Here is a 22,357-nt window from a genome sequence, read left to right as displayed (position 1 = left end):
TGCTTAGGTCTAATACCTAGGTCCCCTGTACCGCGATTCCCTGACTTAATGGCACTTATCTCTCTTCCTGGGTCTGCAACACATTCCCAGGTTTCATCCTCCGAAAGACAGCTGAGTGAAAGAGGGAGTCATTGAGCCGAAGGGGGCGCTGTTTGCGCAGGTGGACGGTTCAGACAGCGCCTAGATGTGCAGTCTGGGAACGAGCAAACTGAAGAGGTCTCTGGTATAGGAGGGAGCAGACGTCATGCAGGCAATGGGCCGGGGTCTTCACGTGTTCCCCTGCCAATCTCGGGAGCCAGGAGCCCCCGGTCTGTATGCGTGGAGAGAAACTCTTCTCAAGACCCTTACGGCCGCGAGCTCAGAACCTAGAGAACAGGTCCTGCGACTGTGAAGGGACCAGGTGTCGTTTGCATTGGGCAGACAGCCCGAGGGCTGGAGAGGAGCCAGACCCCGGGACCAAGAAGTGTCTGAAGCACTTAGAAACGCGTTGCTCGAGCTCCCGGGAAGGTGAGGCGGGTAGAGCTAGAAGCGGCCCAGGCCTCGAGTCCCCAGGTGTCTGGGAGGGGGTTTCTCACAGGAGCTGAATGTTTTAACTCCTCCGCTTTCTTAGGCCTGGTTGTTTTCATTGCGTTGAACATGCCCCGCCTCTTCCCAGACTGGACCAGTAGGGTCTCCGGGACCTCACCTCTCAGCCTTCTAGGAGCGCACGGAAACTCCGTGGTTCAGCCCCGCAGTCTTCAGTAGCTTGTAGGAGCGCCCTAATTGTTTCCAAAGTCACTTGGAGCAGTGCGCCCCGCTATGCCACCCCAGAGGTCCTGCTCTTATGCCCTGCACACCCATTTCGGACTCCAAGTCATTTCGCTTTCTGAACTCGGATTTGGATCCTGCTGGGAATGGATCTTTCTGAAAAACCAGGGATTTAGATTTCCCAATGCAAAGAAGAATTCGTGACTTCTTTACCCTCACGTGGCTGCATTTCTTCTTTGGTTGGCGGGGATGATTGAAGGGATGTCGCTGCTTTAAAGGCAGTTCTTTTTCTTCTTAAACCCCAATTAGGGCAAAGATTCCAAACTTCTGCCAGTTTGAACTGTAAGGGTATCTCTAATCCCGAGAAGGAAGGACAGGGGAACGCGAAGAATCGAGGTACGCCTTGCCCTGCCTCTTGGGCTTTCTAAGACCCGCAGGCACGCTGAGATGCCTTGCTAACCTCACCAGCCTCAGACCCTCAGTTCAGTCCCTGGCACTACAGGCACCAGGACGCGTGCAGGCTGACAGTGAGAGGGGGCCAGTAGTGCGGAAACACCCTCTGCCTTCCTTTGCTCGTGCCCCTTCCTCCCCCATAGTGGGACCGCGGGCCGGGCAGCGGGACAGGAGGCCGAGATGGGTTAGGAAGGCTGGAGTGAAGGGCACAGAGAACTTGACCTCGTATGTGCCAGCTCACCAGCATGTGTGATGAGGCTGTGGGGGACCCCGGGTGTGTGCCGCTGCCTGCATGATCCTAAAAAGCTAATGGGACAACTGACCCTCGAATAGAGAACCAAGAATAGATTTTTAAACCTCACACGAATTTAATTTATGATATATGATAAACGTAGCAATTTGATTCAATGAATAAGGTAGTTTAATGAATAGCGCTGGTATATTTTACTTTCGATCTAGAAGAGACTCAGTCCCTTGATTCTCAGCATATACAAAAGTAGGTTCTGTATTTATTTTAGATTTTTAAAAAATCAAATCTTTAAAGAAATATTAGGGGGAAGTATTTTCTAGGCTTAAAGAAAAACAATTTTTAACTAAACAGGACATTTTCCTAAGCTACCCTTTTTGGTAAACTAATCAGGCTGTATCTCTTACAATTTTAAATGTACATAACACTTAACACAGCAGTCCAACCTTGGGACATCTAACCTACAGAAGTAAAAAGCACCTGGACCAGAGGAAACTATAGGGGGAAAATGTGATTCAATGGAAAGCCATGCACTGTTTAGGGCCCGCCTTTCCAGTTTATTTGACTTTGATTCTTTGTGCACTCTGAGGCTTTCTTGGCCTTTGAGCTAATTTATAACTCTGTAAATTGTAGATAACTGAAGGCAATGCAAAAAAATTCTTGTCTATAGATACGTAAATAAATCCCATCCCCTGAAGCGTCAATTGAAGTCCCTCCTCAACTAGGAAAGAAGGCAATTTTGCCTCCATTTACACATTCATTTCACTATTCCTCATCTATAAATATGCTTGGTCTTTGTCCTTTGAACTGGCTTTGACATCTTTATCATTGCCTTATGAGCTAAATGACTTAAATAAAATTTATATATCTATGAGAGTCATGATTTTACCTTTTTTTGAGACTTAGCCTTTAATGAAACAACTACAGTGGCATTTGTGGTGGTAAAACAAAACAAAATATCAAACTAACTCTGAATCTCGAATGATAGGAGAATGGTTAAATGGCTCATAAAATTGCCAGTTAATGGAATGAAAACAATAAAAATCTATGTGATCCAGTTGAAGGATGTTTTTATTCCTATATCCACTTAGAGTAGGATATCATTTTTATTTTTAAAAAAGGAAAAAATATTAGTGTATGTGTTACTGAGTCCAAGCTAGCTCCGCTTGCCACATAACAGGCAAATAAATCAGGAGATGAGGTGTTGAGGCAAGGAATGGCAACTTTATTTGGAAAGCAGGCAGACGAGAAGGTGACAGACTAATATCCTAGAGTAACATCTTATCAGGGTCTGGATGCAATTTTTTTTATAGAACAGAGAAGGGGAAGAGGTAAGGAAGTAAAGTAAAAGGCCATAAGTCTTGCAAAATATCTCCTGGTTTTTGGCCAACCTCAGGAAGGGCTGTGTTAATTTCTTTTCTGCAGCCATTCACGTTGTGCAGGGTCTGGGTGTTTCCTTGTGAGGTTAACAAAGGCACTTTAGATTAATATTCAGGCAGAGGGTCAGGGTTCCCCGAGGGAGGCCATTATGTATGCCTATAGCTATAGACATCAGCCTTTTAGTGATTATAGTAACAAAAAGTAATGGAGAGCAAAAGTTAAAGTAAAAGAAACAGATCCAACATGGAGTCAGATTTTGTTCTTCCCTGTTACATGTGTATGTCTGTATATTTTTCTATGAGCACAATAAATTGTGGACAGATACACACTACTAATGTTGTTTATCTCACGTTGAGGTGAATTTGCTTACCATGGGGTTTTGTGATTAAGCCAAGTTAGTATGTATAAATATATATTCATGTATAATATATATTCATCTATATAATATATATGTCTTATATGTATATAAATCTTTTGGGTTGACTGTTACAAAGACCCTATATAACTTTTGTAATTTATAAAACTCTTATTAAGATTTGTTTTATAAAAAATTACCAAGAAGTTTCCTGAAGGACATAAGAGAAGTCTGGAAAAAAAAAAAGACACACCTTGTTTTTGGATAAGAAAATTTAACATTTTAAAGATCCTTACATTTTTGGTAATTAAGACACTATGGTACTGATATCAGAATAGAGAAGCTAATTGGTGGGAAAGAATTAAGAGTCTACAACTGTCCCATATGAGACTTTAGTGTGTGGAAAAATGTTTTTACAAATCAATGTTAGACTGTTAAATAAATTATATTGGAAACACAGGCTAGCTGACTGAGGGCAAATTGGATGACTATTCTACGGCACAAAGTAAAATAAATTTAAAATGATTGAAGGCATAGTATTTTGATCCAAATAATGAGGAAAACATGGTGAAGCAGTAAAATTAAGGGGAGATTTCTCACTTGGGGTTCCTCAAGCACTAATAAGAGATGACTAGATCAATACACAAATAACTCAGAAAAGCAATGCAGAGGAGAAAAAAATGTAAATTGTCAATAAACATGAAACTATTTTTAACTTTCACTAGCAATAGATTAAATGAAAACTGAAAAAATAACCAACTAGGAGACATGACTCTCAGTCAAAAAATTGTCCAAAATGATCAATGTCGATAAGGATGTGCTGAAACTGACACTGACATTTTGGGAGGCATGCAAACCAGTGTTATCTTTCAGGAAGGCAGTCTGGCACAAGGGGATAATTACATGGAAATGGAATTGTGCATCACAGAGGTTTCAATTCCAGACTTTAAAAATATAATACATACAAAAAACTGCAAATAAAATCCCCAGAGGCTTGTTTCCTCAGAATTCTTCTATGTATGTGCCCATAAGTGAGGTAGACCTACTTATAAATAAGTAAATTATGAGTAAAATAAGTACATTATAAGCAATATGGTATATAAATGGCAAACCAACTAGGCCACAGCATGTTTCTGTTAGGAGAGCTCAGACTAAGGCACTTCACAGCAGAGTCTTTTCTGGGAATGACCTCTTATGAACCTCAAGACTCACGGTTTGCTCTTGGAAATGTTTGCCCTTAATCAAATTGTTTCTTCTCTCTCACAAACTGAAACTGAGCCCCTCTAAAATTGAGTTCCCTTTGTGAGTTTCTGATTAATCTCTCTACTCAAAACTTTATTCCCTTGTTTGCCTATTCTGACCTCAATCCTGTGCTAAATGAACACTAATCAAACAGAATCAGATGACTAAAATTGCTATTGTCTATAACATCATTAATGTACTAAAATTGCTGTTGTAGATATCATCATTAACACACAAAATCAGGTTGTTTCTCCAGAGCAGGATGAGCTCACAGATCCCCCAGGTGGCTAGAGAATTGTAAACTGGAAACATCCTGACTTCCACAACTATGATTAAGAGATGTCACAAGATGATGGTTAATCCCAACTTCTTTTTTCTTCTTCTTTAAAAACACTCCCAACTCAAAGGCCAAGTTGGAGCAGATCTGAGGCTTGTCTCCCACTCGCTTGCTTGGCACCCTGCAATAAACCCTTACTTTATTGCAAACATCAGCTGTCAGTTTGGCTTTCGGTGCTGTAGTCACAGGAGCCCTTGCTCAATAACAAAGCCACATGCAGGTGACTTAAAAGTTACGTTGAAGGTAACGCTGAAGACTGTTACAGGCTTAGCAAATCAGGTATTACTTATTTATTGTTTATAAAACACTGGAGAGCTAATATTTGATGATCAGCTTTACAAAGCCTTTTGGAAGTGGGAAAGACTGGAGCTAAGGGAACCAAGGAGGAGGATTAATTAGAAAACGTGGGGCCAGAAAAAGGAAAGTGTCTGCTGGAACAGAAAGGAGAGGAATAACTTCAAGAGCTATTTCCAGGATAGAATGAATAAAACTTAATGATGGATTTGGATGGTGGTGACGGGGAAGGGATGTATAGGTAGACTTTAAATCAAAAGCCTTATTGAAATCAGCTAGAAACAATGGGGATGAAGGTCCTCAACTGTGATCTCAATGAGTTAAGTCCCAAAAGTTCTATCCCCTTCAACCATTTCCAGCCACCAGCAGCAACCACTGCTACCCTTGATGTCACTTTTCCACCAGTCACCTCCACTGGGGCTTTTTACCTATATCTTCCAGTAGTTTCACCTCCTTAAATTCACTCAATTAATCAGCTCAGTGAGCCTTCATCATGATCTCCCATTTTAACATTCCCAGTCTCTGAGCAGTCATTCACCATATTTCTACTTCGCCCTTAGAAGGAAAGGAAACCACCCAGTTTTCTCTGTTTTGTGAGGGTCACAGGCTGGGAAATTACCTTATCAGTACTTGTTTAAATTTAGTTCCAGGACTTTGGTGGCTCAAGGCTGAGGGGAAGCATGGGTGGGGGTGGAGGGCAGGGCAGATGACCAGCAGGGGTTGGGTGCAGGGTGGGGTATCAGTCTTCAGAATGGTGGGGTTGAGCAAAGGAACCACCAGTGGAAGGCTGTGAGGGAAGGGCATGGTTGTAGGGGTGATGGAAGCAGGTCGCTGGGGGAGGTGGTGTTGGGTAGGAGTAGGGGCAAGCAGGGCACTCAGGCAAGAAACCGGAGAAGGTGGCAGGAGACAGATGGGCCAGTGGCTGGAGCAGTGACCGCTCTTGCTTCCTCTGCTTAGGTCTGTGGTTCTGGAACCAGACCTGAGGAGGAGGGAGAATAGCCACATTAGAGCCCCTCTCTCAAATAGGTGGCATTGTCATATGCGGCTACAGACTGGTACAGGGCATAAGACTCCCCCACATCCCCAGAGGAAGTAAAGCTCTTGCAGAAGGCATAGCTGAACCAGGACTAGTGACAAAGCAAGACCCACACCATTCCCCCAGTCCATATCTAAATTTGCCCTGCTACAACTTTGGGTGAGTAAGAAATGTCAACTTGTAAAAAGAAAGAGATAAGCATGACATAGTGGCATTTCACCTCCACAGAGAATGGGAAATTTCCTCTAGGGTTATCAGAGACTAAGACTATGGATGAGTTTAAGTGTTACAGACCAGGTTAGATTTAGGGTACAGTTTATTCTTAAGATTAAGTAACTCTATGGTTAGAATTGAGCAAGCATCAGGTTGAGTTTCAAGACCATGGTTAGGGACAAGGTTACATCCGTGTGTGAATAGTTAGGATTGAATTTCTGTTGGAGTTCACATCACTGTTAAGGTTGGGGTTTGACTTTGAAATTCAAGTTAGATTAGGTTAGCTCCAAGGTTAAACTCCAGTGAAATTCCTGACGTAGATGAGGTTATGCTGACTGTTGGGTAAGACTCTGTTCTGGTGAACATTTGGGTTAGGTTTATGGTGCCCTGAGAATTAATTTATGCCCCAGTATTTCCCAATCACCAAATCTGCATTTCTTCAGGGGATGGTGGGCGGGGGATCCTGGGCCATTACCTGGATTCTGGCCTCGCTGAGACCTGTGTCCTGGGCCAGGCTTTCTCCGGCCCAAAAGTCAGGGTAGCGGTTCCTCCCAAAAGCTGACTCCAGCTGTTCCAAGTGCGCTGGACTGAAGGTGGTGTGGTGGCGGCGCCGGGAATGTGGGCGACCCCTCTGTTCTCCTTGTGAGCAAAGACTTGGTCTCCCTACTCCTACACCAGAGAGGTTCCTGTAGGGCTGAGTGCTCATGTCTGAGAAGGAGGGGGGAGAGAGTGTTTGCTGCCACATGGATCCACCCATCCAACCCAGACCACATATGCTGGAACCCCCAGATTCTACTAGGACCCAGTGTATTACTCATATACTCTGCCCTGACCAGAAATTCTTCAGCTTTCAGAATTAGCTGAATCCAGCTCAGCCTTGGCCCTGATTCACTTCTGATTCCCTTAACCCATGCTGCCCTCTCCACATGAAGTCCGCCCCTCAGTCTCACTTGTCCTAGGCACTCACGCTCCCTCTGCCTCACTTCTGCACCTTGTGCCCACTCCCTATTACACTCCCCCAGATGCATCCCCATGTAAGGCATGCCCCTCCATAGCCTTTCATCTCTCTCAGCACACATACCACCTTCCTGGGTCTCACCCTGTGGATCTCCTATTCGCTCTGACAACCTAACAAACTGCCCAGGTCTCTGTCTAAGACCCCTATGACTTGCTCCCTGCTCTCATGGTTCACATGCAACTTAAACCTTTATATTGTTCCCATTGTCCTATTCCCTCCACCTGGGAAGATGAAACATTCCTCACTCTTCCGCTCAGACACACCCTCCTCACACATACATTTCATCTTCTCCCCTATCCCAGTCCTGGCCTGGCCACCAGGCTGCAGGAACCTGAGCTCGTGGGAAAGGCCTGCCTCTTCTCCCTACAGACTCACTAAGCCCCCACACTAATTAGTCTGAGAGCCAGCTGGGGAATAGAGAACAGGAGCAAAAGGAAACACCTGGGAGGCACACACTGAGAAAAGATATCTGGAGTGAGGATCCCATCCCCATGGGGACCCAGGCGGTAGTCCCTACCCCGTGCTCACTATCCACCTGAGCCCCCTGCTCTCCTCGGATCCAAAGCCCTGGCCCCTCCAACTCTCATCCTTGGAGAAAGCAGTGCAGTGAGCAAACTCGGAGGTCAGGAGTGAGGAGACAGCTTTTAGCTCAGCCTCTGCTGCCTCCTCATCCGTCAGTGTCTCAGTGTGCCACTCTGTAAAGCAAAGGAGTTGTATCGGCCCTTGTGTTCTAAGATTCCCTTGTTTTTAACATTCTAGGATTCTGGTTTTTTATTTCTCCTCTTCACTTTCCTCGTGGTGAACCATCGCCCCACGGAGCCTGAGCATGGAGCATGCACACTTGCTGTCTCCTCAGGACCACCTCAGAGATTCACTCACCCACCGTGGAGGTCAAAGTCCCAGCGGCTGCATAGCCCTCGGGCCAGAGACTGCTGCAAACTCGCCCCTTCTTTTGTTTACCCTGCTCACTCTTCCCTTCTGCATCCATGGCTCACAACAAAGACCAAAGACAGCTCAGTCTCGTGTCCCTGAGTCTCTGATTCTGGATCAGTCTTTCTCTGTTTCTGTTCCCCTCTATGCCTTGTATTTCACTGCTTTCCCCCTGTTTATACCTCTCTCTGAATCTCTCTCCCTGTGTAGATATAGATAGATAGACCTTTTTCTCTATCTCCTTTTTTCTAACTTTTCTTTCTATTTCTAATTCCCCATTCCTTTGCTTGAGTATCATCTCATTCTGCCTTGCCCTCACCCTGTTTCTCTGTTTTAGTCTCCACTTTTCTCCCCCTGCACCTTCTCTCTCTGGGATGCCGTTCTCTCCTTTTGCTCTCAGCTGCCTACTTTCCCAGCTTGCAATCCCACACTAACTCTTTCTCCCTGAGCCTTGGAGGAGTGACCTGTTCCTCACCCCTGTGAGCCCATCCAATCATTGCCTGGTCGCCAGAGCCCCCATCATCAGGGGAGGATCACAAGCCAGATGAGGGAAGGTGCTCTGTTGGAGGGTCCAGGGACTGGGGCCAAGAGCTCATATTCCCAGAGGACCAAATTCTTTTGTCCTGTTAAATCCCCTCCTGGGAGCAGGCAGGGGAAGGAAGAGAAAATGCATTCCTCCTGAGACTCCTCCTCAGAACCTCATGATGATGGGAGAGGGAGAGGGAGAGTTTGTGCAAATGGAGATGAGGAGTAGGGCCTGCCTTGTGTCTTAGTACGTGGGTGATTCCCAAAGACTTCTTTCCAGGAGACTAAAAAACTAAAAAGACAAGTACATTCTGGCCCCTCCTAAATATCCTGATTCTCAGAATACACTGGACACCCCGTCAGGACAACCTGAACCATAGGATGAGTCTCCCAGACACCATAGTTCTCAAGTACTTTCTGTTTTCTTCTCCCAAATGTCACCTCCTCATTCACTCAGAACCCCCGAGGACTCCCTGACCCTCCAAGGTCACCCAGACCATCAGAGAACACTTACCCTCAAGAGCATCTGTATTCCAGGTGCATCCTTATCTCCCTGGACCTCAGGACTCTGCAGAAGACTGAGATTCCCATGACATCCCGACATTCTGATTCTTCAAGGAAACCCTGACATACCCAGCATTGCTAGCAGTCAGGACACCCTGACACACGCAGTATTCTGATTCTTGAGATTACTTAGATCTAGGAACTACATTCTGACATCCGTAGGACATCCTGACCCTTTAAAGACAGCCCAATATCCTAGGACTCTAGAGTTCTCTAGGACACACTGAAACCTAGAGTATTCAACCTCAACTAGGAGATTATCCCTGTCCCCCGCCATGAAGTTCTGAAACGTCAGAATAGACTGAATCAATGAGGGCACCTTAATCCCCTTGGAACACACTGTACTCATAGGACTGTCTGATCCCCAATGTTATGCTAATCCTTCACACACATTCTTTAAAAGAACAACTCAAGACAGAAAAACATGGTAATCGTCCAGGATCCTGAGGCTTACAATATGATCCATGGATCAGAAGTATAAGCAGCACATGAGAGCTTGTTAGAAATGTCAGATTTGAGGCCTCACTTCAGTCCTACTGAATCAGAATTTTCACTGTAACAAGATCCCCAAGAGAACTGACTGTACACTTGTCTTCATCAGCTCTGGCTGCCATAATAAAATGCCAAAGGTAAGGTGGCTAAAACAACAGGTATCCATTTCTCACAGTTCTGGAGGCTGAGAAGTCCATGATTAACGTGCCAGCTGATTCAGTTCCTAAGAGACTTTTCCTGGGTTACAGACAGCCACCTTCTGTGTCTTCACAAGACAGAAAGAGAACTCAGTCCTGGTCTCTTTTCTCTTCTTATAAAGACACTACTCTAATCTTGTGGCCTCAACCTCACGATCTCACTTAACCCTAATCACCTCCCAAAGGCCCCACCTCCAAATATCATTGCATCACATTGGGGTTAGGACTCAACATATGAAGTGGTGAGGAGACACAAACATTCAGGTCATAACAACATAAAAGTCGAGAAACACTGATCCAAGATGCCAGCCCCTCTCCCCCTACCCCAGGGTATACTGTGACCTCCTAGAGAAACTCGAGCTGCATGACAGCTCTGCCTCCCAAGATTCATGTAGTCAACTTGGATCCACAAGCACACACTGAATTCCAATACTCTTGCTGCCTCAAAATAGCCTAACCCTATAAGGGAACTCTGACCAGCCATCCAAAGCAGCCTGATGATCCCAGGACACTCTGATATTACAAAGAAACTCTGACCTACTACCCTGCTCCCCAAGACATTGGGACACTACAGGTTTGACTTGACATCCCAGGATACCATTATTTCCTAGTAGGCTGGGGAGGAGTTTTTTTCCAGGGCATCCAAATTCCCACTCAACCTTGACCTTCAAGGGAGTCTGATACCCAGGGTTCTCTCACCCTACCAGAGGCAGGATGGTGTGGTGGGGAAGAATACAGGTTCTGGAGCCAGGCTGCCCTGGGTTCAAATACCAGCTATACCACTTACTAGCTATGTGATCCTGGGCTCATTACTTTGTATCTCCGCACCTCAGCTTTATCATCTAAGGATTATAATACAGTCAATTCTCTTTATATAGGTAGTTTTGTTCCATAAAGTCATGATAAACACTGAATTGGTGAATACTGAACCACTGTTACTAAGGGAAATAGGTTCCTGTGAGCCTCTGGCCACAATATTTTTGGTCAACCAATCAATACATAACATTGTTGTATGTGTGTCTCAGTTTAAATACACCTTACTTAATATATATTGTAAACTCATTAACATTGCACTCATGGCTAACAGCACTATAACTCATGCCTGAACAAAGATTATTTTCTCCGTTAAACACCTCATGGACCTCCTGCACTTCGGAACACTAGACAACATTGCAGCACTATGCTTGGGGGCCATTTGGAACAGTACTATTACCTTCAAAAGACAAAAATGTATAAAATGTTGGCTTAGACAAGATAGAAGTTTATTTCTATCACACACAAAATAAGTTCTGAAATAGGTATTCAAAGGCTGGTACAGTGGATCTAAGATGTCATCAGACTCCCAAGCTCAGAAATTTCTCCCCCATTATCTTACTGTAAGTTTTCCATCCTCATCTTATGGTCCAGGGTGGCAGCTGGAGGTACTGTCATCATTTCCACACCACAGGCCAGAGAAAGAAGGAAAAGTAGAAGAACGAGCATCCATGTGCCACGATGGTGGTGCACCCCAAACTCTATGGGACAGAAATTCCTGCACTCAGGACCCTTCCTGAACTTGGCCTGTCCCTATGTTCCTCTTCCTCTGGCTGGTCATTTGTGTCATTTATAGTATCCTTTAAAATGAACCAATAATAGTAAATAAACTGTTTCCTTGAGTTCTGTGAGACATTATAGCAAATTATCCAATTTGAGGATGGGGTCATGGAAACCCCGATGTGTAACGAAGTTTAACAGAGTATGAGTAACCTGGGGGCCCAATACTTCTGATTGGCATCTGAATGGGGGTATCTTTGTGGGACTGAGCCCTTAAGCTCTGGAGTCTGTCTTAGGTCAGAATAGTTAGTATCTGAATTAAATTAAATTATAGGGCACCCAATTAGATTGGAAAGGAAAAAGTAAAATTGTCTTTGTATGTGGACACAATAATCTGCCATGCAGAATTTTTGATGGAATTATAAGGAATCTATTATGGCTAATTAGTGAGTTTAGCAAAGTTTCAGGATTCAAAACCAATATAAAAAAATAATCATATAACAACAAATAATAAATAATTTGAATTATAAACTTAGTACCATTTACAGTAGCATAAAATATGAAACATTTAGTGTTAAAGTTGTCAAAAATATGAGCAATCTGTACACTGAAAACTAAAAATAATATTCATGAGTGGAATAAAAGAAAACCTTTTAAAATGAAGAAATATTCTATGCTTTTGGGTCAGGAGACTAATTATTGTTAATTCTGAAATTGATAACATTTCATGTGGTCTCAAAATTTCATCAGACTTTTTCATAGAAATTGGAAAACTGATTCTAAAATTTATATAACAATGCAAAAAACCTAGCATTGCCAAAACAGCTTTGAAAAAGATCTAAGTTGGAAGACTTACACTGTCCAAATTCAAGAATTATTATATAAAGATTGTCCTCAAGACAAATGAGTCTTGGCCATCAGTCTTGGCCATGAGTCCTGCCATCAGTATAGACTAATATATGAATGAAAAGGAAAGAATTCAGAAATAAACCCAAATAAAAAGGCAATTTAGCAGAGAACGTCTAGCTTTTTTAAACAAGTGTTGCTGGACCAGTTGGCTATATAAATCATATGGGGTGAGGGGGGATGGGACTTGGATCCATACCTCATACCATATTTTAAAATTAACCCAAAATGGACAACAGATCTGAATGTAAAATCTAAAATTATAAAACTTCCAAAACACGTAAAAAATCTTTGGAGGGCTTCCCTGGTAGTGCACTCATTGAGAGTCCACCTGCCAATGCAGGGGACAAAGGTTCATGCCCCGGTCTGGGAAGATCCCACATGCTGCAGAGTGGCTGGGCCCGTGAGCCATGGCCACTGAGCCTGCATGTCTGGAGCCTGTGCTCCACAACGGGAGAAACCACAGCATTGAGAGGCCCACGTACAGCAAAAAAAAAAAAAAAACTTTGGGAACATGGATTACATAAATATGTCTTAGTTATGACACCAAAAGACCATATATAAATGAACAAACTGGTAAATTTAACATCAAAGTAAGAACTTCTGCTCTTCAAAATACACTGATAAACGAATTAAAAGACAAGTTACATACTGGAAGAAAACATTTGCAAATCATATATGTAATAAGAATATTTATCTGTTAATTCATATATCTGATAAAGGTTAACTATGCCCAATATACAAATTCAAGAATATAAAGACAAACATTGTAATTTTTAAAAATGCAAAAAAAATGAACAGGCAATTCACCAGGAAATATATGCAATACAACAACCTTGGAAAAGAGTTTGGCATTTTCTTAAAAATGTTAATTTCTTAAAATGATCCAGCCTTTCCTCTTCTAGTTAATTAATCCAAGAGAAGAAAAAGCATAGATCCATATCAAGTCTTGTAGTTGAATGTTGCCTGTGACTTTATTTCTGAGACAACACAAGTCTTCATAGATAGGCACCTGTATGAACCGTTGTAGTATAGCCATGAAATGGAATATTACCTGCAATAAAAAGGAATAAACTACAACTACAGCATGGATGAATCTCAAAACAATTATGCTGTTAAAGAAGCCAGACAAAAGTGTACATGTTATAGGATTTCATTTCTGCAAAACCCAAGAACAAGAGTTGGCAAAGCACAGCCTATAAGCAAAATTCAGCCCTCTGCCTTTTTTTTCTTTTTTTAACAAGTTCTTTGGAACATAGCCATCATCATTTTTTTCATATTTTCTATGACTGCTCTCCTTCTACAATGGGAGAGGTGACATTGCAACATCTAGAGTACTCAGTAACTGGCCTTTTACAGTAAAAATTTGCTGACTCTTGCCTTAGTGTACATGTTGAAGTACATAGAAAACACAATGGAATCTATAGAAACATTCTTAGAATTGATAAGCTAATTTCAGAGTACAAGGTGAATACGCAAAATCAACTGTGTGTCTATATGTTAGCAATAAAAGATTAGAATTTAATCCTCCCCAATTTAATCAACAGATTCAATACAACACAATCAAAATCCTAACAGACAATTTTCAAGAAATTGACAAGCTGATTTAAAGGTTTATATTGAAAAGCAAAGGACCTAAAATAGCGGAAAACCTTGAAAATTAAGAACAAGTTCAGGTCACTTATACTATTGATTTCAATATTTAACATAAAGATTCAATAATCATGACAGTGTGAAATGAATGCAACACACAGAAACTCCAGAAATAGAATTGAATTTCAACAAAGGTGCAAGTATAATTCAATATGGAAACAGAAATCTTTTTAGCAGGTGACGTTGGAACAACTGGTTATCAGTATAGATAAAAACTAACTCTAATTTTTACCTCACATCATATTCACTCACGGAAATGAATCATAAAGTTAAATACAAAATTCTATTAAATTACTGGAAGAAAACATGGTACAAAATATTTGTTACAGTGACTTAGGCAAAGATTTCATGAATAGGACATAAAAAGCATGACTTTAAGGGGAAAGAGTGATAAGATGAACATTAAAATTATTTTTTTTCTCTTCATAAGGCATAAGAAAATTAAAAGCAAACCACAAACCGGGAGAAAATATTTGCGAAATTTACAATTGAGTCCAGAAAAAAAACCCTCAAAAAATGAGATGAAAAACAGCTCAATAAAAATAGGCAAACAACCCAATAAAAAATGGGAAAATATTTGAACATAACTTCACAAAAGGAGATATATGAATAGGCGATAAGTATAAGATGCTCAACATCACTAGTTATCAGGAAAATGCAAATTAAAACCACAATGAGATATTATTATACATCCAGTAGAATAGTTAATGTTAAAAAGACTGACAAGGGCTTCCATGGTGGCACAGTGGTTGAGACTCCGCCTGCCGATGCAGGAGACGTGGGTTTGTGCCCTGGTCTGGGAAGATCCCACGTGCTGCGTGAGCCATGGCCGCTGAGCCTGTGTGTCTGGAGCCTGTGCTCTGCAACGGGAGAGGCCACAGCAGTGAGAGGCCTGCATACCGAAAAACAAAATGACTGACAATACCCAGTGTTGATAAGGATGTGTAACAATTGGAAGTATCAAATATTGCTGATAGGAATGCAAACTGTCCAGCTAGTTTTTGCAAAAACAGTATTGCAGTATCTTATAAAGTTAAAACATTTACCATAAAACCCAGTAATCACATTCCAAGAAAAATGAAAGCATATGGCCACACACAAACTTCTACAGAAATATACATGGTAGTATTACATGCGCATTGTATACATATATAGTGATATGCATACATATTATACATAATAGTTCTAAACTGGAAACAAACCAATTTCCTCAACTGTTGAATGGTTATAAAAATTGTGGATCTCCTTACTATGGAATACTACACAGGAATGAAAAGGAACACAATGTTAATAAATGCAACAAATTTGTGATACATTGACAAAATGGATTAATCTCAAAAGCATTATGCTAAGTGAAAGAATTCAAACACAAAAGACCACATACTGTATGATTCCATTTATATTAAATTCTAGGAAACACAAAATTGTAGTGAAAGAAAGCAGATCAGTGACTACCTGGTCATGGAAGGGTGCTAACTTCAAAGGGAAACAAGAAAACTTTTTAGGGTGATATAACTGTTGTGTTTCTTGATTGTGGTGGTGGTAACATGACAACATGATTTTAAAATTCATTGAAGTGTAACGTAAATGGGTAATGTTTATTATCTATCAATTATAACTCACCCCCCCAAAATTAATTTCAAAATATGGAAAGAAAAGAGGCATAAAAATTAAACAAATGATGGCCTCCCTGGTGGTGCAGTGGTTGAGAGTCCGCCTGCCAATGCAGGGGATACGGGTTCATGCCCGGGTCCGGGAGGATCACATATGCCGCGGAGCGGCTGGGCCCGTGAGCCATGGCCGCTGAGCCTGCACGTCCGGAGCCTGTGCTCCACAACGGGAGAGGCCACAACAGTGAGAGGCCCGCATGCCGAAAAAAAAAAATTAAGCAAATGAAAAAAATAGGCAATTATTAACTTCAGGAACATTCAAAATTTGTGCCAGGATAAACAAAAGGATTAGTACACAAACAGTGTATAACAGAGTCAGAAAGTCAATAATAGATATTGACATACCTCCAAATTGTGATGTGCCTATAATAGGAGCATTTGTGGAAGAGGAAAAGGGATGGTGAAGTGGTATTAACTCATCACCTGTCAAAATGGGAAGACAACATATTGTAAGTCAATGATCAAAAATAGCATTATAAACATATTATTTAGAAATATGTAAAAGTATTTATATTGGGAAGTTGGATCATGGAGTGGAAAGACAGGTAGGGAACTACGTTTCTATTTAAACAATTGTTTAACATTTAAAGCTATGCTAATATATTTATTTGACTAAAATAATTTTAAAATAAAAATTCTTGATTAAATACTTGATTTATTCAGTTTTTATATTCCTTTATTATTAATAAGAGCATTTAAGGATATTTTCCCATAGCTTTTTATATTTTTTCTCTAATTTATGAATCATTTGGTTTAAACTTTCTTTTTGATATGGGGATTATGAAGAACACTGTTTTAAATTTTATCAAATGAACATTTCTTTTTACATTTTGATTTGTGGTTTCTAATTTTTGGCTTTGTGGTGAAGGCCATAAGAGAATATATCCTATGAAATCAATGTTTGATTTCATTGATTCAGTTTTCATTTCAAAAACTCTATTATAAAGTTTTTGTTGTAGTCAAGAAAATGCCCAACATTTGTAATTATTCCCTGGGCTTAAAATAGGAATATATATTCTCTATTTTCAAGGTGGAAATATGTGTATTTTATATGTGTATATATATATATACATATATATATTTTTTTTTTTATTTTTTTTTGCGGTACACTGGCCTCTCACTGCCGTGGCCTCTCCCGTTGCGGAGCACAGGCTCCAGACATGCAGGCTCCGCGGCCATGGCTCACGGGCCCAGCTGCTTCGCGGCATGTGGGATCATCCCGGACCAGCGCACGAACCCATGTCCCCTGCATTGGCAGGCGGACTCTCAACAACTGCGCCACCAGGGGAGCCCTATATATATATTTTTAACTGATGTATAGTTGATTTACAATGTGATAATTTCTGCTGTACAGCAAAGTGATTCAGTTATATATGCATTTTTTAAATATTCTTTTCCATTATGGTATATCACAGAATATTGAATATATTTCCCTGTGTACAAATCAAATTTCTTTGTTGTTTATACAAAATCTCTGTCATATTTTTTAATTAACTACTTGATCTTTCAAATTCTGGGAATCTTATATTAAAGTCCATCATTAAGACATGAATCAACTTCTTTAAAATTTTTTTTAAACCTTTGCCTAACCTATTCCTATTCTACATTGCTTACATTGCTATTGCAAACAGTTGCTACATTGTTTTGTTTGATTTCATAAGTGTGATTAAGTTTTATGAATTTGTCCTTTGTTATCATAAAATATTCCTCTTTTGTGATTTATGCTTTCAGTTGACTTAATTATTGCTTTATCTGTAATTAATAACACCACCAATGTTCTCTAATTTTTGCACTTGCCTAACACATCTTTGCCAAATTTCATATTTGTGTTCTTTCTTTTTTTAAAATTAGTTTTAAAACTCACCTTGCAAAAATTTTGCTATGTATATGCACACAAATAGAAACTTAAAAATACACATCCAAGTTCCAATAGCCCACAAATATTATTTAGATGACCACATATATAACCCACACCCAGTATTCCCTACCCCCGTCCACAGGCCAGCATTTCTAAGTGGTACGTCTGGTTTCCTATGTCAGGGACACAGCAACTATTACAGAGATTAACTGAGACAGAATTGAGGGTCTGTTCTTAGACCTTACTTTCTTACTATAAATTGACAAACCTTTTATTTGAAAGAAGAAAGTGTGCAGAGTCCTAAAGACTTAAGGATTATACAAAAGGGAGTCAGTGTAGAGCAAAGAATGGAGCTACCATGAATATCTGTGGGCCAAGTTCACTGGCTTCACAATTTTTCTTCAGATCCATTCTGAGCACAGAGCAAGGGACCAAGTATATTTTGTCTGTGACATGGGTGTGAGATGTACTTCAGGCAATGGGAAGCAACAAGTCTGAACACTAAACTGATTTCCTCTCAGGCTGAGATATCTGTGTCCAGAGAGGATAGGAACAAAGAACCCTTAGTATGTGTGCCTTTAATGAGGAGCTGTGGGGAATCCACCTTAGAGGCACCTGTCTGAATCTAAGTGTTCTCCTCCAGGGAGAAAATCTTTCTGACTCCCCCACTAGCTGTGACTTTCTCATGATTCAGGGTCAGGCAAGCAGCCAGTGGAGACAGGGGTCCCATGATAGCCTCTCACAGCAGCAGAGCAGCCAGGTAAGAAAATCTGGGAAAGCAGGTGAGGACACAGTTATCTCCCACAGAGACAGATTCACACAGACAAAAACACATACATGTACATTTGGAGAAACACACACTAAATGCTTCAGCATCTCACCAAGTTCAAACGGGAAACATCACCTGGTTTAACCTGTACAAGCCTTTCCTCTTTCAGGATGTACTACCCATTGCAGAATAGAGCAAGCATGTTTCCAAGGTGGAAATAGAAAATTAAGCAGTGGGAAACGAAAGAGGTAATAACTAAGGGCAGCAGTGCTAAGATCAGTGACGGCCGGCTCTTAGAAATTCTGGCCAAAAGCTCAGAGCCAAGAGCCACCCTCTTTCCTCACAAAGGAGACTCTTCTGTCAGACATTCAAGACCCTCCTATTCTGCCCTTAAGCTCCACCGTTTTATTAGTTGCTTCCTTGTGTACCTTCACTGTGGTCTATGACCACATTAGAGAAGTGTCTCAGAGGGAGGTTGCTTGGATGCCACATGGAACCCCACAGAGGGGGTCAGCTTGAGCTGCGGTCCAAGCACTAAGCATCCTCAGTTTTAAGGTCCAGGAACACAAACACTCAATGCTGCAAAACATGAGATGTCTCAGGGACAGTCACAAACTAAAGAGATTCACAAGGGACTGATGTATGAAACCAGGCCCTCTTACCATATTGACTTGGGGGTGGGGCCAACGTTGCTTGTACTCCTGGTAGGACTATCCCAGCAAACATTGACAGGAAGTGGCTAACCTTAATGCTGGCAGATCTCTCGACATAGAGTCTGGGTTATTTAGAGCCTCTACACCTGTTTTTGCCTTTGCCAGTTCCCAGACAATAGGAAAAACCCTACACCATCCTGCTATACTTCTTTCACCTTCTACTACCATTTCCATTATGGGAAATAGCTTACAATTAAGACCCTAATATCAACATCTACTCTTTGGAGCACAATGAAAACGTCTGCACAAATATTGTTTTGGTTTTTCCTTGATGCAACCCCTGTAACCCCACTTCTACATTCTACATCCTTTCCCTGAAGTACTTTCTTTCAATAGCTCTGGGTACTGCCAACTTCTGCCTTTCTACCTTTTAATTCTGTGATATAATTTATGAGAAAATGGCTTCAGATCTCAGAATTTTACATTGGTTTTACTAATTTAACTCTCAAAATGCTGGATATTTTATAGTCACCATACTATATACATCCTGCAACCACTCTCCTAAAAGTATTGCCTGTGACACCCTTTATCCCAGTCAGTCAAGACATTTAACCTGTAAATCTCCTCCCCTGAAATGCCATCTCCTCTCCTCTTTACTATTCGAATACTGTGTATTCTTACATATTCAAAATTCTCTATCTGACTCTTTCTGCCTGCATTAATTCCTTAAGGCTGGGATTATCACTTGGATATGCCCCCATAACTTGACTTTCTCTATGAATCTCCTTTTCCTCTTCAAAAATAATACCAAATACCAGTGATCCTGTTTTGGCCAGCACAGGGAGAAAAGTAGTCTCTTCACAGAATGTCGTACATAGCAAACTCACTAGCACGCTTAGCTCATCCAAGCCAACATTTGTGAGCTACTGCAATGACATTTTGATGCTATCCAGTTACAACGTTGAGGGAAAACTGCCAGGCAGATCCTTCAGTGCCTAGAATTAGTATAATCCTGAGAAAATAAGAGAGATCCAGAATGAATTTGAGTGAGTTGTATAAAGTTATTCGGGTAAAAGAACTTATGACTTTAAACAAATAGCTAAATCTCATTGCTTCATTTTGCCCTTCTGCTTAATGAAGCTTGTTATTTTTTAAATTTACATATTTTAAATCTGTAAGAAATGTATGTAAAGCAGGAAGACACTGCCTGGCACCTGGTTATAGTCTCAGTAAATGGTTGATAATTGAAACTTGGAAGTAAAACTAGGGAGGAATATAAAGAAAAGGGCATTTCAGCTGTTTCAAGACTATAAATGTTATGCTTTCTTTCAATCTAATCTGTCATCACCTAATTTCTCTGAATCCCAGGTTCTTCATCTCTGATTCTTCTTCTCAGGGTCCTCACTTATGAATGATGGATGACAGAAGTTCCTGGTGGCCTAGTGGTTAGGATTCTAGGCTTTTACTGCTGTGGCCCAGGTTCAGTACCTGGTCAGGGAACTGAGATCCCACAAGCCATGTGAGGCGGCCAAAAAAAAAAAAAATATATATATATATATATATATATATATATATGAATGATATGGATTAAAAGAAATTGTGTATGTGAAAATAACTTGTATATACCAGATATTCATTAACTGTTAGTGAAGTATGAATTAAGCTGCATGAAACCAAAGATAATTAAACACAAATTAAAATTATAGAAATTAACCAGCTATTTATTTCATTAAAACTCGCTTCATAGAATTATCTAATGTGAATTAATTCTCAATGACACAACAGTATCATAAAAAATTTGCTCAAATGATGACATTATCAATCTCATCTACTTTTATGTTTGAAGTGTTATTAATTAAGAAATACATTTTGGATCTGGTATCATTAAAAACTTGTACTCTCTAAACAATATATGGAGGCTAATTAAATAAATATTTCCTTTTACTTTTGACCACATTTTCTCCCCTGCAGACATGGGCAGAGACAACCAGACTGGAGTCACAGAATTCATTCTCCTGGGACTCTCTGGGCAGTCAGAGCAGGAGGAGGTTCTCTTTGGGCTGTTCTTGTGGATGTACCTGGTCACCCTCATTGGGAACTTTCTCATTGTCTTGGCTATCAGCTGTGACAGTCATCTCCAAACACCCATGTCCTTATTCTTGGCCAACCTCTCCTGTGTCAACATCTGCTTTTCATCAGTCACAATCCTCAAAAAGCTGGTGAATCACATACTGTGAAGCAAGTCTTTCTCTTACATGGTATGTACGACCCAGATTTACTTCATCATTTTCATCAACAGAGATGGGTTCCTCCACTGTGTGATGGCCTATGATGATTATACTGCCATCTGTTGCCCACTCCACTACACCATGATCATGAGGCCCAAACTCTGTGTCCTTCTGGTGGCTGCATCTTGGGTCAGTACAAATCTGCATGCTCTCCTACAGACTCTTCTCATGGTGCAACTCACATTTTGTTCCAACAATGCTGTGTATAACTTTTTCTGTGACCCTTATCCTATTCTAAAACTCTCTTGTTTGAATACCTTTATCAATGACCTGATGGTATTCACTGTGGGTGAACTGGTATTTATGACACCATTTGCATGTATCATCATTTTATATGATTACATCTTCTGTAATGTACTGAAGTTGCCATCTGCCCATGGAATAAGGAAAGCCCTGTCCACGTGTGGATCCCACCTCACTGTGGTCTCCCTGTTCTATGGGGCAATCCTGGGAGTCTATAAGCACCCTTCATCCTCGTACTCAGTGCAAGATGTGGTGACTATTGTCATCTTCACAGTGGTGACTCCTCTCATCAATCTCTTCATCTACAGCTTGAGAAATCATGACATGAAGGGAGCTTTAAGGAAACTAATTTCATATTCTATAATTTAAAACTTTTAGAACTGAGAGGACTCTTGGATAGCATACATTTTTTCATTTTACAAACCAAGAAACTGAGTCCCTATAGGTGTAAATTTAACCATGACTATTCCTGTAATTAATGATATGTGATCATGGTCATGCTTTTAAATATGAGGCTGATAGGTGCTCATAAGTCATAAAACCATTAGTTATGTATAAAAGGTGTGATTTTAAAACACTTATTTTACAGACAATAAAAATTCAGGAAAACACAGGATTGGGTCCAGCAACCCTATGAGACAGTGGCTACTATATGGTCTGAGAGTTTCAGAAAACTTTAGAGTTGGCTCTCCTCAGTGTCACCTGTCCTCTATGGCCTCACATTAGGAGATGTTAAATTATCCCCAATTTACTG

The 22,357-nt window shown here is 40.9% G+C and overlaps 1 protein-coding gene and 1 pseudogene across 2 annotated transcripts; one reads left to right on the top strand and one right to left on the bottom strand.

Annotated features, from left to right (window-relative positions):
- Nucleotides 1-5,794: 5,794 nt before the first annotated feature.
- Nucleotides 5,795-8,310, bottom strand: LOC308611066 (homeobox protein prophet of Pit-1-like; the record flags this gene model as incomplete). The annotated part of the gene is made up of 3 exons (XM_081259997.1): nucleotides 5,795-6,034; nucleotides 6,780-7,012; nucleotides 8,202-8,310. 3 exons carry the CDS (start codon nucleotides 8,308-8,310, stop codon nucleotides 5,795-5,797), a joined length of 582 nt encoding a protein of 193 aa, XP_081116123.1.
- A 12,735-nt stretch (nucleotides 8,311-21,045) lies between these two features.
- On the top strand, nucleotides 21,046-21,972 carry LOC308611067 (olfactory receptor 1f45-like; annotated as a pseudogene). Its single transcript has one exon. The product of its transcript is annotated as an olfactory receptor 1f45-like (transcript).
- The last annotated feature ends 385 nt before the right edge of the window (nucleotides 21,973-22,357 follow it).

Source organism: Mesoplodon bidens (assembly GCF_964165515.1).
Source record: "Mesoplodon bidens genome assembly, contig: HAP1_SCAFFOLD_448, whole genome shotgun sequence".
Taxonomy (NCBI): Eukaryota; Metazoa; Chordata; class Mammalia; order Artiodactyla; family Ziphiidae; genus Mesoplodon; species Mesoplodon bidens.
Note: the sequence above shows the minus strand (reverse complement) of the source record. Positions and strands in the feature narration are given on the sequence as shown.